General features: G+C 40.1%; 2 protein-coding genes across 3 annotated transcripts in view; one reads left to right on the forward strand and one right to left on the reverse strand.

Annotated features, from left to right (window-relative positions):
• The window catches only part of srp72 (signal recognition particle 72), a 236,942-nt gene extending 229,682 nt beyond the window's left edge, over positions 1-7,260 (reverse strand). Inside the window, exons 1-18 of one of the 2 annotated variants that reach the window (XM_084010368.1) lie at positions 7,118-7,260; positions 6,494-6,614; positions 6,174-6,294; positions 5,736-5,879; positions 5,074-5,185; positions 4,963-4,994; positions 4,337-4,461; positions 4,074-4,131; positions 3,833-3,964; positions 3,495-3,623; positions 3,242-3,314; positions 2,900-2,964; positions 2,706-2,801; positions 2,277-2,380; positions 1,416-1,493; positions 992-1,129; positions 858-898; positions 145-304 (exon numbers count right to left, since the gene is read on the reverse strand). In XM_084010368.1, coding sequence (XP_083866494.1) covers positions 145-304; positions 858-898; positions 992-1,129; positions 1,416-1,493; positions 2,277-2,380; positions 2,706-2,801; positions 2,900-2,964; positions 3,242-3,314; positions 3,495-3,623; positions 3,833-3,964; positions 4,074-4,131; positions 4,337-4,461; positions 4,963-4,994; positions 5,074-5,185; positions 5,736-5,879; positions 6,174-6,294; positions 6,494-6,614; positions 7,118-7,217 — 1,829 coding nt within the window. In that variant the 5' untranslated portion in view covers positions 7,218-7,260. Of the gene's footprint in view, positions 1-144; positions 305-857; positions 899-980; positions 1,130-1,415; positions 1,494-2,276; positions 2,381-2,705; positions 2,802-2,899; positions 2,965-3,241; positions 3,315-3,494; positions 3,624-3,832; positions 3,965-4,073; positions 4,132-4,336; positions 4,462-4,962; positions 4,995-5,073; positions 5,186-5,735; positions 5,880-6,173; positions 6,295-6,493; positions 6,615-7,117 lie in introns of both variants that reach the window. The other variant, XM_084010369.1, reaches the window with a different exon arrangement.
• A 1,087-nt stretch (positions 7,261-8,347) lies between these two features.
• Positions 8,348-15,525, forward strand: LOC311014049 (leptin receptor overlapping transcript-like 1). Its single transcript, XM_084010407.1, has 4 exons — positions 8,348-8,492; positions 9,102-9,177; positions 10,212-10,398; positions 11,834-15,525. The coding sequence occupies exons 1-4, from the start codon at positions 8,477-8,479 to the stop codon at positions 11,948-11,950; spliced, it is 396 nt and encodes a 131-aa protein (XP_083866533.1). The 5' UTR covers positions 8,348-8,476; the 3' UTR covers positions 11,951-15,525.
• The last annotated feature ends 145 nt before the right edge of the window (positions 15,526-15,670 follow it).

Raw genomic sequence — 15,670 nt, forward strand, 5'->3', positions numbered from 1 at the left:
TGAGGATTCATTGGCAGGGAAACACCAGGTTCATCTCTGGTGCTTTTCCTCCATTAGTTGATTACTGGGTTTCGTTTACAGGAAATTGCAGCCAGACAACTCCACTCGCAGGTGATGTGCACATGCATGCGATTCAATACTCACAGCTCGGCTGAAGCTCCTGCCGTCGCTCCCTGTGTGCCTTTTCCTATTTGCTCCTTCTTCTTCCCCTTCTTCTTGCCTCTGTAGTAGGAACGCTCCCTCATGGGCATCCACCTCTCAAGGTCGGGGGTCGCTTTGGGGTCGCAGTTCTTGGGCAGTTTGCCTAAAAGTTACATCAGGAGGAATCCATGAAGGGCTGAGCATCATATATTATCTTGAAAGCATCTTGTATAAGTGTGATCCAGTCAGAAGGATTTAAACATGGTTTGAATCTGAATCACAGAAACATTCGGCATGTATATGTCATGTTCTTGCAGAGGAGCTCGCCACATCCCCGCCGCCCCCAGGAGCGCTGGTTCACCCACGTTTGCTGTGTTTTTTGGACATTAATCCTAAATGAACTTTAGTTGACTGTACTCTGATTAGCCACCGCAGCGTGACGTTGGCCTGCATTTCACCAAAGGTTCGGTCTGTGTCAGACTGCAGGCCAAAAGCACAATCCCCACTCAGATGAATGGGAGGCCTTTTCACTGCAGCGCCTCATCTGGTGTGAATGCATCCCAAGAGAGACTTCACTGCCGCAACACATGAGCTAACTCACCGGACTATTATATAGGAGGAAATACAGCCTTTATGAATTCTAACTATTGGTTTGACTTTTTTTTATTATTCTCAAAATAATCTGTCCCACAAACTATTTTTGATCAACAACATACCTCTCTTTTTCTTCCTCTTCTTTTTGATCTCGACCTGTTGGCTGGAAACAAAAACGCAGATTAATTAGCATTAAGGAGGTGAACGTGTAGACCCGTTTTACTACACAAAAACAAAACGCTAACTGGGAGTTTACCTCTGTTCTTTGGGAAGGTTTTCTCCTGTGACCTTAGCAGCCTTTTTCCTGACGTAGGTGGCTCCGTGGGAGTTCTCCAGCTCGTCCACGTCCACATTCAAGGCCATCGTGTCTGCGGACGGGAGGTGCTTGCTGAGGCTGGAGACAAACGCTAAGGAAAGAGCTATTTGCCTTGGCATTTAAAACGTACACTTTCAGGTAATGTAGAGTCCTAACCTCGAGGTCTTTGCATGAATAATGTTGGGAATGCAATACTGTAAGAGTTTGTAGCATAATGACATACAATTAAAATATAATAGGGCTGGATCTAACAATTATTTTCATTAGGGATTCATTCACAATTATTTTCACAAATTTTTCAAAAATGTATCCAAAAAACAAAGATATGCCTTCCACTTCCTTCATCACTTTAGGGCAAGGATACGATTTGGCTTTATCCGTGTCCACCAGAGAATATGCTGAGATGAGTTGTGCCAGGGTGTGCATGTCGTTGGTGTTTTGTCTGTTTCAACAAGAGTTAAACAAATTAAGATTAATTGTAGGAAAAGAAGGAATTCCAAGTGATAAAAATGGCCAAACAGTAAAACCAAACACTAAACAAACACTAAAACAAAAAAATGTAAAGGTTAATGGAGTCGTTTGGATTTTTGGAAGTGGGGTAAGAAGTAGTTATACAGTCAGTGTATCATTATCTACAGTAGATGGCGGTCGGCACGCTGCTAGTTTGGAGAAGCAGACAGGAGGACCAGCGACAATATTTTAAACACTTAAATAAAAATAATTTAACTTCAAATTAATGCCATTTATAATTTTCCACTGCTTTATGTTGCCGTCGGACAGCATTCCGATGGGAAACAGTAGCTGTTGTTCTCTTCAAAGCCACAGGACTCCTTTCACAAATATGGTAATTTTACTTCTAGAAAATTAGAGTTGAGATCTCTGACCACCATCTACTGTAGATAACACCCCGACCTCATGTAATGTAACGTTACTTCTAAAAAATACCAACTATCCCTTTGAATCTTGCACTCACACTTGATGTGCCGCACAAAAATGTAAAAGGATAAATGCGTAAATGGATAAATGCTTTGCAGTCACATCGGGTTTATTTTCTCATTATATATATATATATGCCGTTTGATAAACACATGAGGTGCTTGACATCATACTGACAATATTAATAGAACAAAAAGCAGAATCAACATCTGTGAAATAACCTCCCCCCCACCTCCCAAATACTCCACACATGTTGAACCTGAGAGTGTTTCGCAGGGCAGTTACTCACTTCCACAGCTGCTCCAGATCACTAATGGCTTCTTTTTTCCGTCCGTACTTCAGTTTGAAATTGGCAGCTTCTCGTACAAGGGCCAAGTGTGCAGCAGATCCGGACTGTGGAGGAGAAGGAACAGGCCGATTACATAGTGGAAACATTCAGATCTCACAAACAAGTTCATGTGTTGGCTTGTCTTGTCAGATGCACGTGTCAACCACAGCCTTCACTACAGAATAGATGGTGACTGGCAACATTTGTTTCATAGCATTCACTTCAGTTTTGATGATTTTCTCTGAAGCAGTAAGTACTGCAATGTTTCCTGCATATTACACGTCAATCAGTGCTTCTGTTAGTGGATATTGCGGCACTAACTCAGCAACCTATTTCACAGGAGGACTCACTAGTCTGCAGAGCGGTCAAAACCAAACACTGGACACATACCTGTTCAGACTGGTAGTGTTCAATAGCCTGTTTGAAAATCTCTATAGCGCTGTCGATGTCTTCTTCATGGGAGTACATCGTTACCAGAGCTGAAATCTGAGGAGTCAACGACACAGTTTAGATGAAAGCTGTGAAAGTTTACACATTTACTAGGTTGTAACACCAAAATCCTCACAAATCCAAAACAGACTTACCATGCCCGATTTGTGCTTGAACTCTTCAATGGACCGTAGAACATCACAAGCTTTTGTTACGTGACCTGAGGACAAAAAAATAAAACTGTAAACTTTGAGGCAAAAGAGTTTGAAAATGTAATTCTTCCATTAGAAGTTGGACATTCTTCCTGTTTATGAATATATAAGTACTCCAATCAACTCTGAGCCCATTAAAAACTGAATAAACGACTCAATTAAACAACAAAACGTGCTTTCATTTGACAGAGATATTCATGTGTTTAGAAAGAAGGAAAATAGACATAGAGGAGTAGCGCGTGTCTGAACAACTCAAACCACCGTCAATGTAAAACATGCCATCACCTTGTGTTAAATAGAGCTGTGCCATGGTCAGTTTGATGCCAGATGCACTCTCTGGATGTTGGTCTGAGAATTGCTGGGAAAAAAATTATTGTTAGTAAGTACAAAACTTATAACTATAACTTATTCCAGGCACATCCTACATAAATATGATCCTTCTTTCAACAGTAACAATAGTTTACTTTTTAAATATGGATAATCAAAGTGGGTGCTTCACATTTACAAAGGTAGCAGTATGTGTGCAGGTCATTCCTACCTGGAGCAGCTCTATGGCCCTGCTATGCTGCTTCTCTCTGCACAGCTGGGCTACCTGGATGAGGACCGGCCGTGGGTGACCCGGATTCTGAGACTGAAGACTGGACGACAGTTTCCTGCACTGGTCCGCCTGTGGACGACAACAAATCCTGATCAGTAAGGAAATCTAAAACTCTACTATCTACTGGGCCGAAAATGCAATTGTTACCAAAAGATGTTATCTGTATTTGCAATATTAGTTTATGTTGTAAAAGTTCAGATACTTGGCGTCCGTTTGTCGATACAAGATTGCCATGTGAAATACGACGTCGCTATGCTGTGGGTCCACTTTTTAGCTACCTGGTTCGTGTACATGGCCAGGAGGGCTTTGTTGAAGTCGATGGCCTGCAGCTGCTTCCTCGCCAGCTTGTATTCAACACCTTCAGCGTTCGTCAGCTTCACCTTTTTCTTGGAGTCAAACACGTTTTGGTCCTACGAAAAACAGATGGAGCTTTAATGAAAACACATTTCACCCTGATGGAATTTTTGCGATTGCTTTTATGATCAAATATTTTAATTTGTCAGATTGTCATGAACTCACCTTGTTTATTGTAATGATGTTATTGGCAGTCACAGCAAGAAGCCCCACATCTGATGGCCTGCAGAATAAGAGTGGATTATAGAATATTTATTTGACATTTGCGCTCATAGGACTAAAAACATACAAGTTATATATGGACGTTTGCCGGTTTCCGGCACAGATGTAGCATCACAACACAAATTCATATGACAACATGATCACAACATATGTTTGGTCTTCATCTGCTTTTGGAGAAAATTACATGCGACGGTCCCTGCACTCACTTGAGCTTGATGACTTGGTTGTAGAGCTGCAGAGCCTCGTCTGTCCGACCTTGTAGCTGCGTGACGTACGCCATCTGAGAATGGATGACGGCCAGCTCGGACTCGATGTCTTCCTCAGTCACATCCTGGTGAATTAAGACAACCATGGATATTGTTGTACAGCTACTAACGCCTATTTAACTATTTCTAGTTTCCTGTAATATTCATGATTTTTTCTTCTTCCATCATCTGCCTTGATAACAAAACTCAAATAAGTTTCAAAATCACAATATTGGTTCATATCTGGGAATTGAAAGTTTTGACTGCTGTTCAGTAACATTTAACTACACAACTTCTCCCTCCATATTATAAAATGATAATAATGACAACAAGATGAATGCCATCGATGGTTTGTGATTATCCAAGTCTTAATTCATCTATACTCTCATTACTTTCCACTTCATGATTTTCAAATCAATTCACAAAATACAAAGCTCTACAAAGTGCATCACACCATCATCTCTGAAGCATCTTCTACTGTCTTAGATGAAAATGTTACAAATTAAAAAGGGTTGATTTTCCTTAAACAAAAATTGGATTTCACGCCTGGTGCTCATGTGTTTTACAAAAACAAAGCATATACTCACAGAATCGTCTGCCAATGAGACTCTGCAAAGCTCTGTCAAAGGAAAACCATCAGTTAATGTCAAATCAAAGAATGGATGAAAAAGCAAGTCGACAGAGAAGAGACTACGGACCCTCGGCTTGTCGTAGTTTATCGAGCGCCTCTTTAAGCTGTCCTTGGCCAATCAGAGCGCAGGCAGCATTGTAGCACAACTCATACGTAGACTCTGGAAGACCTAGATCTTCCTGCAGAAGGACATAAAACAAATCTTTAATATATATAAAATGAACAGAATATATATAATAACCTTGAGCTGAGCTCTTCTCTGGTATAATATATATAATTTTAAAAATCTATATTATTATTAAAATATGCAGGTGCTATTTACTGATTCCATGCATTAAGCCTGTTACCATTTTGCCTCTCCAGAGTCACTACTTCATGACTCCTCTTGGCCTTTTGCCAGTTTATGGCTATTTTGGAATGATGGCACACATAGCACAGATATGTTCCGTGAAACTGACACTACAATGCAGTAAATAAACACAGTATAAGATTAATTCCTGCTTTTGCCTTTTCACTGTTATTTTGTCTCCTTGAGATACACAGAGATCATGATGCATATCAAAGATAATTATCTTGCAATGTATCAAGTACCGTGATATCATCGTAAACGTGTGAATCCCACCCTTAGTTTTAAGTAGTAGTTGAATGTTAGCTCTAATGTTAACACTTTTGTGACATAAAACCTGGACCATCAAAAGCCGAAAACGTTACATTTGTAGAGAAGCCTACCAATGGAGCTTCCTCCCACTGACTCATAGAAGCCACCACAGCAGAGAGGTTGGTCTTCCTCTCTTCCTCGTATTCATCCTGGGAGTTCCTGATCAGATCTGTGTAGACGGACTTGCAGTCGGCGTAGCGCTCCAGTCTGTACAGCTGGACAGTGGACAGAGAGACACTTCCAATCAGCAGGAATCCCCAAATCAAACACCAACATCTTCAGTGATTAAAATGGTTTCTGGTTGAGTAGCCAGATATATAATTATTAAAAAATATATATATTTTACATGGTTTGATTCAAATATACCTTTTTATCAATATTCAGCAGCAAACACACAGCAGCTGAGGAGCTCATATATACAACATCTAATGGACAAATTATGCACTTTTGTGCAATGCTGCCCATCATCGAAAGCATCAAGCAGTACTATAATATTTTTTCAGGCGTACCACTTGGCCGTAGAGTTCCTTCAGCTTGTCTGTCTGTTCAGCAGCAGCCTCGATGGTCTTCAAGGCACTTTCCACTCTGTTCAGCCGGTACTCGCAGTACGCCTTCTCAAACACAACGTCACTGAGAAAGAAGAGAGATTTTTACTAAGGGTGACTACCAACTGTGACTACCAATCAGTTAATCATTTATTCAACTTAATCACTGCAGATCTCCAGAGCTTATACTTTTCAAGAACTTGAATAGAAGATTATAATGAAAATGTAATATTGTTTTGTCTGTCCAACAGTCCAAATAAGCCACCACGCAATAAGCTGATTACCTGCCAAGCAGTTTTGAATGTGTGTTCATTACATTCAACGCCTCTTTAAAGCTGCCATTCTGAACGAGGCAGACTATTTTACAGTGGAGGGCCGTCACGTCGTCCCTGTTCTCCTGCAGAACTGCAACAGAAGACACGGACACAAAGGATACATCATTAGTAATGCACACTGAAGGAAACATATTACCTGAGAACAGGACAACTCAAAGAAGAATAAACAGACATGGTCTCTAACGCTTTGGTGACAACTGCCTGAAAGCTGGATAGCTGCCGACCATAAGTTAGCTGGAAGGCTAGGGACACGTCACTAATCGGGAAAGGACGGCGCATTTCTGGGGCAAAATATGATTTTTAATACTTCGCATAAAACCTACACAACCCAGCTGGATTCGTAGATTCAAGACTCAAATAAACGAGTATGTGCAGAGCTTTGACTATATGGCGCTAGCACTGTGTTTGAGATACCTGACGAGTATAAGTGTAACTGCCGTTAGCCTAGCCACATGCTAACAGCTGGTCATGCAGCTGGTGCTAGCTTAGCTAGTGAGCTCCGCTGGTTGGAGCCAACTAAAGTGAGCCGACTGTCTACTGTGTGCCCGCGTCTCTTGCTCAGTTTGAACCTACTTTTAGTGAGAGCTTTCAGTGCTCTTGTAAAGTCTCCATTCTGTCCACAGCGGTTCACTTCAGTCCACAGCGAGGCCACCGAGACCCCAGCGCTCGCCATCTTCGCTGAATGGGCTCACAGAGTCGGCGGAAGCAGAAAGTGTACACATCCGGGTAAACAACCACTGGGTTTTATTTTATTTTAAAATAAACCCCATACACGGACCGAACATTGGTGATAAACTATAACATGTTTCCAGCGATAACGAAAAGTAGATATTTGGGAGGCACAAACTAGCCGTTTGGTTTCTCACTTTGCAGTGACGCAGCCCAATGATGCCTTCACTGCCAACCTATAAAGTTCGGCTTCCGCAACGCTGCCGTCGTAGGGAGCCTACGGGCTATGGAAGACTGTAGCTGCTGCAGCAGTTAGTGGTGCACATTTGAGCCTTTTTTCTTCTCAATACTGTGTTGCTTACAGGGAAAGTTTTACTAAAACCCCCGACTGTAATAATGTGTTAAATCTTTTGAAGAAGTCACCAAAATGTGTCTGATGACCGTGACATTTATAGACAGTATCGTATGGTGTATGCACAAGCTAATATGCTTATATGTCCCTGTGTCTGGAATAAAGATTGATTGATTGATTGATTGATTGATTGATTGATTGTGATGAACAAGGATGTCAATATGCTCTGTTTGTTTGTACTTGTCATGTTCTCAATAAAAAATATAGGCTACTTAATTATATTTCAGAAGCGATTGTTGAGCTTATTGTTGCACTACATTTAGCAAGCTATGATTTTACATACATAACATAGTTAATACATTTTCAATTTTCAAAAATAAATTAAATTACCCAGACATTTGCAAAGTAGTAACATTTAGCTCAACCTCGATGAGCTACAACATAAAATGCTTCTTACATGTGTATGCATCTGTAGTAATAAATGTGGATATAAACTGAATATATCCACTGTGAGAACCGGTTCTTTGCTTTTTATATTTGACATAGATTTAGCTGATAACATTTTTTAGAGTAAGATTTTGAATGTTTTTTTTACTTGGTAAATGCTTCTTTGACAGCGTACGTTTTGAAGACCTTTCCCACCCCTGACCATCAGGACACAATGACAGGTATTTATGTTAAATTCACTAGAAAGTAATTTGTTTATTATATAAATAACAAATATAATCAAATAATCCACCTCTACACGTTGTATTAAGATGTTTTATTCAGAATACTGATATTTCTGGGAGCACTAGAAGGCAGCACGACAGGCAGGGTTGGAGGTTCGGTCGGACGGACTCGACACATCCGAGGAGGGGGGCACTGTTGTCATTCGTCAGGGCTGTGTGTCGAGCTTTTGTTCGGGAGAAATGGCTGGGATTAAAGGTAAAATATATTTACTTTTTAAATTCCTTTAGAAAGCCTCTATATTCCAGACCAGTTTACATAACGGTCTCAAATTATTCTGAAGGCAGATGGATGCGTTAGCTTCGTCCAGCTAGCTAACGGTAACGTGATGAAGCCGCAGGGCCAATACAGTCGTTAGCATTAGCTCAATAGCCTTCATTCCTTGAGCTGGAAGCAGCCGCTTCCCAGACAACACAAATAGATGTTTATTGACATTAAATAACACACTGCAACCATATACAGTTACAGTATGATACTGCATTTAATGCCATTCACTCTAAGTCGTGTAACAACGCAGTAGTTACCGTTATAATGCTAATGCTAGCTGCACCTTAACTTCAGTAATGACACAGTCGCTGATTGAGATGCTGTGCTTTTTTTTGTTGCAAGTGAGGATTTCCCGGATTAATTGCTGTCAACAAGCAACCACACTGACTGTATTGCTCTAACACACGCCCCCAGTAACGTGGCTTCGATTGCAAATCTAGTTGTTACACGTGAAATCAGCTGATTCATAACATGGTAGCTACAGGGGCCCACATTCAGAGAGGCTAGAATGCTGAAATCCTCCTTCTGTCTCTGTTGTAGCTCTCATCAGCCTGTCATTTGGAGGGGCCATTGGCCTGATGTTCCTTATGCTAGGATGTGCCCTCCCTGTGTACGAGTAAGTACCACCATCACACACTTTGTGAGCATGTGCGTGTGTGTGAGAGAGTGAGAGTGTGAGGTCACTGTTAACGCTTGGCACTGGCATGCTCCCTGGCTGATCCCATCATTGGTTTACAGCTTTAGATACAGGTGTGGATGCAGGGCCTGATTAACCAATACGCCTTCCCACCTTTTGTGAACAATACGCATGTATTGCTCCCTTTTCTGTGGCTTTTGTTGAAACAACATGGCCCTTAGGTATATTGTGTAGTAATTTGATACATACCTGCCCTAGCAATGTGATTTTCTGGACAATTAATGTTTTCCAGGATGATTGAAATATTGTGATTTAAGTGTTGTTACTTCTGTAAGTTCTGTACAGCTGTGTTGGTGTCATCCACACTAGTTTACTGTTTTTCATGGTTGTGGCTATAGGTAGCTAAGAAAAAAGTGTCCCCAACGAAGCTGTGATTGACTGACTGTTTTGTGAAGAGACACGATATCAGACCTATTTGAATTCGAAGATCTGGACTGAACCAGGCTACCATGCAATCACAATATCAGCTGAAATACTGGAGGACTTTAAAGTAGATTTTGGCAACCTACAGGATCGTAAATTCCTAATGTTAGGTGATAAAGCGCACCAAAGCCACGTAAAAGGTTTTTCAGTCCCTCCATGAGATACATCAAGCTGAAGCCTACTATTTGGCTCTTTTATTTTTATCTCTTTTCCATTTGAGCCATCATCATTATACTAAATGGCAACATCAGTCCAACAGAATGTAGGGGGAGAAGGCTGTTAGAAAATCAATTAGTGGTATTTATTAGTAGAGTCTGACCGATATGATCAGACAAGTAGCTAATTTTAGATAAATCGGTATCTGTATAATTTTCAGCCAAGCCAATGAATAATAGCTTAGAACCACCACAGATACATTTGACATTCATTGGGTTTTCATAATACTGGCTTATCCTTCAATTCACTTGTCTGCATCCTTTATCATCACAACACGTGAGTGTATCTCTCTCTCTCCCTCTCTCTCTCTGCAGCAAATACTGGCCTCTGTTCCTCCTCTTCTTCTACATCCTGTCTCCCATTCCGTACTGCATCTCGCGGAGGGTGGTTGACGACACAGACTCGGCCAGTAACGCCTGCAAAGAGCTGGCCATCTTCCTCACGACGGGCATCGTCATCTCAGCCTTCGGCCTGCCCGTCGTCTTCGCAAGAGCTGAAGTAGTAAGTAACAGAATCTTCTCGGTGCAGCTTCGATTAACGGCAAGAAGGAAGCCTTCAGCGTGTGCATACAGTTTGTAGTGAGATGAATCCGCCAAAGCAGGACACCTCAAGTAAAAATTAAACAAAACTAGACATTTTTAAAACTTTATGCTACATGTTTTACGTATCATCACTAGAAAATATAACGTCAACACCTTATTACTTTCACCTCCTGGAAAAAATGGTCATAGAATGCATACATGGCATCAATACCTATTGCTTTTGGCTCAATTTTGACACTTGAGTATCAAAATATGTAGGGCGAACTATTTAGAAAAAATATCTAATGGTGATTATTTTGACTGATATTGCAATTGGATTATGATTTAATAATTCTTTCATCATTATTCTCCTTTCCATTGAAAACACATGAAAATGTTCATATATTTATGAACAAATATAAATAAATCCAAATGTGTGCTTTGTTATTTATAAACTACAGATCACATCTAACAGGATGTAACTGTTTCTATTGACTTCCTTTTTGCCTCCTGCGGCTGCCGCCTTCTCTCGTCATACTTTCCAGGCGAGGTGCAGTTCATGTCGAACGAGCCTAACACCTGATGTGAAGTGTGAAATGTACAAGTTTGAAATGATATATCAGAAAGCAAAAGTATATTTAGTAAAGATATGTAAACAATAACCGTGGGAGTGTTAATTCTACTAACAATTACTGTCTATGAAGCAAAAAGTCTGATATTTTTATTCTTCTATGACAGTGAGATCCATTGTTACCCAAAAACGATCAAAAGAACATTAATGAGCCACACTGTTGCACTAATGAAGGTATTAATGCTCCTTAATTACCATGAACAAATGCACACTCAAGTTCATTATGACCCAATCACTAGACACACTTACTACACTTATTCCTCCTGTTTTTTGGATAAAAACTACAGTGACCAGCTATTTTAGGAACTGATTTAGCCCATTTGAAGAGATCTGATCTGATCTGATGACAAAAACATAATTTTTTTATATTACCAGCTGCATTGTATGTTCTAATGCATTAGCAAGAAGGCTTGCTGCTGCTTCCTGACAGGTTTGCTTTTGGCTCCAGCAGCAGGCAGTCTCCAAAACAAACAAAACAAAAGCAAACAAAACCAGATATGCAATTCATTAAAATGACTGACAATGAGAATACGTCTGGCGACAGCAGAGGAGCTGCCAGAGCATCAGCTGCAGAAGGACATGATTAGCATTTATCTGCTGGCTCCTTGTTAATGTCTCATCCAGCAGTGTGTTCTGAATATACATCTGTAGAGCAGCGTGTGGAAATGATTCTGTGAACTGTTGCCGTTGACACCCACTAGATTTTGGCCTAAATATGCACTGCAGCCTGGCAGGAAGTATGGCAGCATTTGTTAACCTGAATTATTAATGTGTTGGTTTACAGATCGCCTGGGGGGCGTGTGCACTTGTGCTAACGGGTAACGTAGTCATCTTCGGGACCATCCTGGGCTTCTTCATGGTCTTTGGATCCAACGACGACTTCAGTTGGCAGCAGTGGTAAAACAGCAGAGGGAGGGGACCTTAGTCTGAACTGTTTTTATTAGCATTTCAATTATTATTATTATGGTATAACTGTTTGGTTCTTGTTGTTGTTATTTATATGATGACTGCCCATCCATAGACCCACACCAAATCAGTGCAATACTTCTTTTTTTTTACTGCCTGCATCATATTGAACTGACACAAGTGGGGTGGAAAATGCTGACTTTCTGTTGGGTGTTTAGTCATTTTAGTTGAGCTCTTTTGATTTTTATTTTTTTAATGTTCTCTCCATGTGTGCGTTTCATTTTGTAAGCTGATGAGCACTGGTGATCAACTGCTTGTTTTGCCTGTGAAAAAAAAATGTGTAAAAGAATCCAATTGAATGTCAAACAAGACATAATCTGACCAAAAGGACGGGGTCCTACCCGTCTGCCCGACTTTCTCTATTTAGTTGACACTCTGGAAGAAGCTGTCTCGACACTGAGTACAGATGGGTGTGCATTTCCAGTCTAAGTGCTGAGTTGAGTGTAAATCAACAGAAAACTGATCGAAAAAATCAGCACAACACAAGCTCAGGTTTCACCACTCATGATGAGAAAAAGCTGTATTTCCATTTGGCAAGTCTCATTAGATTGAAACTGTGGCTCTGTTTGAAATTACATACTAACAAACGTAGTGCGTTCACACTGCAGGTTATGGACACTTTGTGTACATGAAAAATTCCTAAATGTAAATTACATTATCTGGAATATCTGAGTATAATGTGAGCTTACTGCACATACTCAACTGCCCCATAATGCATTGCGTCTGCCTCTGAGTTGTGGGATTTTGGTCAAGGCTTAAAGCTGTTAATATATGATGTTCTTATTTAGATTCCCAATATATGGTCAGTTAATCCAAATGACACCTGTTTGGCAATTTGCTGCAGCGTTTTCAGAGATGTGGTGAGATGCCTTGGAACTGGCCGTTGCATTCTTCAGTGGGAACAGTCTGCTGGTAAAATCATACTTAATCATTAATGTAGTTGGCAGTATGCAGAGCATTCTGATTGAGTATGCAGAACGTTAGTGTGCAACTTCGAACACCGCCTGTCTATTTTTCTCACAGTAAAAGGTGAAAATTCAGCTGAATGCAGACTTTAAATTAGCTTCCATCTAATGTTATGCTACCATGGCTAAGCTGTGAAAGTGATGAAGACCAGTCTGTAAAAAGAACTGGGCTGTTGTTGCGACCAGCCGTTCTTCAGACCCTGTTACATGTGTAAATGTAGGACAGTTGTTTTTTCCTGTGTTTTTCTGTCTGCAACCCATAAAAAAAGCATCACACAAAATAAGGAGCAGCACTTTGTTTCCTTTCTAAACTTAGAGGAGAGGATTTATTCAAACACCATCGCTGCAGCGATCAAATGAAACCGACGTGGTGATGTCCCAGGTGGATGCAGCTTATTCACCACGTTATTTTGCATAGCTGTTACCTCACTCTGTGTATGGGTAAACCTCTTGTCAGGTCAAGAAAGCATGAAAAGCCTTTAGTAGCCACCAGCTAGCGTAGGATTAGCTTGAGGACAGGAGCCTTGTTGGAAACTGAGCCAAGCTAAGAACTGGGCGACTTATAATCGAGGCCTAGTCGGTCACTAACAGCCCTTAAGCTTAAACATGTGACTCCTTCAAAATAAAAGTGCTCTGCTCAGTGTCAATGTTGTATTTCCCTCTAGAAGCACATTAGGTTCAGATCTGCACACATGCCGTCACATTTCCTCACACCAGCATTGTCATGATAAAAACACAGTTATCTTTTCTGATTTGTTTTGAGGTGTTTCTACGTGTGAAGGAAATTTGTACATTGGGTGGTGTAATCTCTAGGCAGCTTAAGCCTGCAGTCAGTCAGGTGCAGCTCTCCTGTTTGCTGTTTAACTGCTTCAGTGGGAGCTAAACATAAAATTAGCATCTGCTGCCTTGCTCAAGTACTGGAACATTTCATTTAGATTGTTAATTATGTTGAGTAACTTTGTTTTTCTCCATGGCTCTGTTTGAATATGTGCTCTCTGAAACATAGAAAAGATAGAATTATTTTATGAGGACATTTGACATATTATGATTTGTTTTAATTGTGTCCCATAATAGTTGTCGGCCAGCCCAAAACATACTTTTACCGTGGGTTTCCATGCATGACAGTTTAAGTTCTTTAAGTCAATTAAAAGGCATAATGTCCACACACTTTTTCTCACAGTATAATTTCCACTTTCAGAATGGTTTTTTTCTAACAAAAAAAAGTTTAAGCTACACATATATTAAATAAAAACAGATTTAAAGGAATAGTTTGGGGAAAATAAGCCAATTCAGTTTTCTTTCACATTTCTAATGTGTCAATGAAGTGAGAGCCAAGATGCGATTAGCCTAGCTTAGCATAAATAATGAAAGCAGTAAAACTTTAAAAAATATGCCTATTACACACCCTTAAATCTCAGTATTTAACATGATATATATTGTTTGTTTAGTCTCTCCACAAACAAATATATATTGAAATGACAAATTGTGTTTTTAGAGGAATTTATGATTATGAACTATTGCATAAACTGAGCTTCATCAAGAAATAGTGATAGCACACAAATCCCTCTACAACCACCTTTTGTCATTTCATTATCTCTACTTGCTGCGAATGAAACAAATGAGATACATCATGTTAAACAGTTAAATTTCGACATGTTGACGCTTTGTTTTTGTTTATTAAAACTAGGATAACTTCCAGTCTTTATGCTAGGCTGATCGCCTCCCAGTTCCGGCACCATACTTTCATACAAAGGCTTGAGAACATCTGTCTTCTCATTTATAAAGAGCAAAAAGTGAAACCCTTAAGTTGACCACGGTATTTCTTACATCAATTATGGGAAGAGAGAAACATTGGAAATCTGCCGAGGGAACCCACGGCTAAAAATACTGACTCCTGGCTTTTGGCTCCACATCGGCATTAACACGACGTCACACTCAGCTGCAATGTTTATTAATTTTATTTGTTTTACTTTCTTGTCTGTTACGTGACTCTTCTAGAGATCACAACCTCAGTGAAGGCACTGATTGTATTAAAAGCACCACAACGATGGCAGCTTTTTAGTTCCAGTTAAAAATGTATTTGACTAAGTTTCTGAATAATATTGAAAACTACTGACAGGATCTGTGCATATTGTTATGTGACACCACTTTGAATCAAATTGCTCTGAACAGTATATTTACCCACTGCCAGTTTGTGGTTGAACAAGCAGGGTAAATCTATATTGTGTTCCTGAGGTGTGAATTGTATGACACTGTATGGATTTTAAGCTCAATTTAAATGTTCTCTGACTCTGTTTTGTAGTCAAACTCCCCGATGTGAGAGTCTGGTGTGTTGATGTGGGATGGGTTTCTCTGTGTTTCTGTTTTAAGAGAAATGTTAAGCTTGGTTTCACAGATTTGGGAGGATATTCTATTTATTTACTTTAATAATCGGACGCTTCGTGTCAATGTCCAACGCCATTTTCTATCTACAACTTTTCTGTTAAGGAGGCAGAGGTCAGCATGGTGGTTTTCTTTTTTTTAATAAACGCCATTTTTGAACATCCTCTCCTTTGAATGACTACAAATGCATTTGGTTTGCTGGCAAGACTGGATCAGAATAGGTGACCATGCTCACTTAGTTTATAAGGTTTCACAGGAAACAAGCTGAACTGATATGATCAGCGTGGCTTAGTTAGTTGGTGAGCAGC

The sequence above is a fragment of the Eutrigla gurnardus genome (assembly GCF_963514095.1).
Source record: "Eutrigla gurnardus genome assembly, chromosome: 5".
Lineage (NCBI taxonomy): Eukaryota > Metazoa > Chordata > Actinopteri > Perciformes > Triglidae > Eutrigla > Eutrigla gurnardus.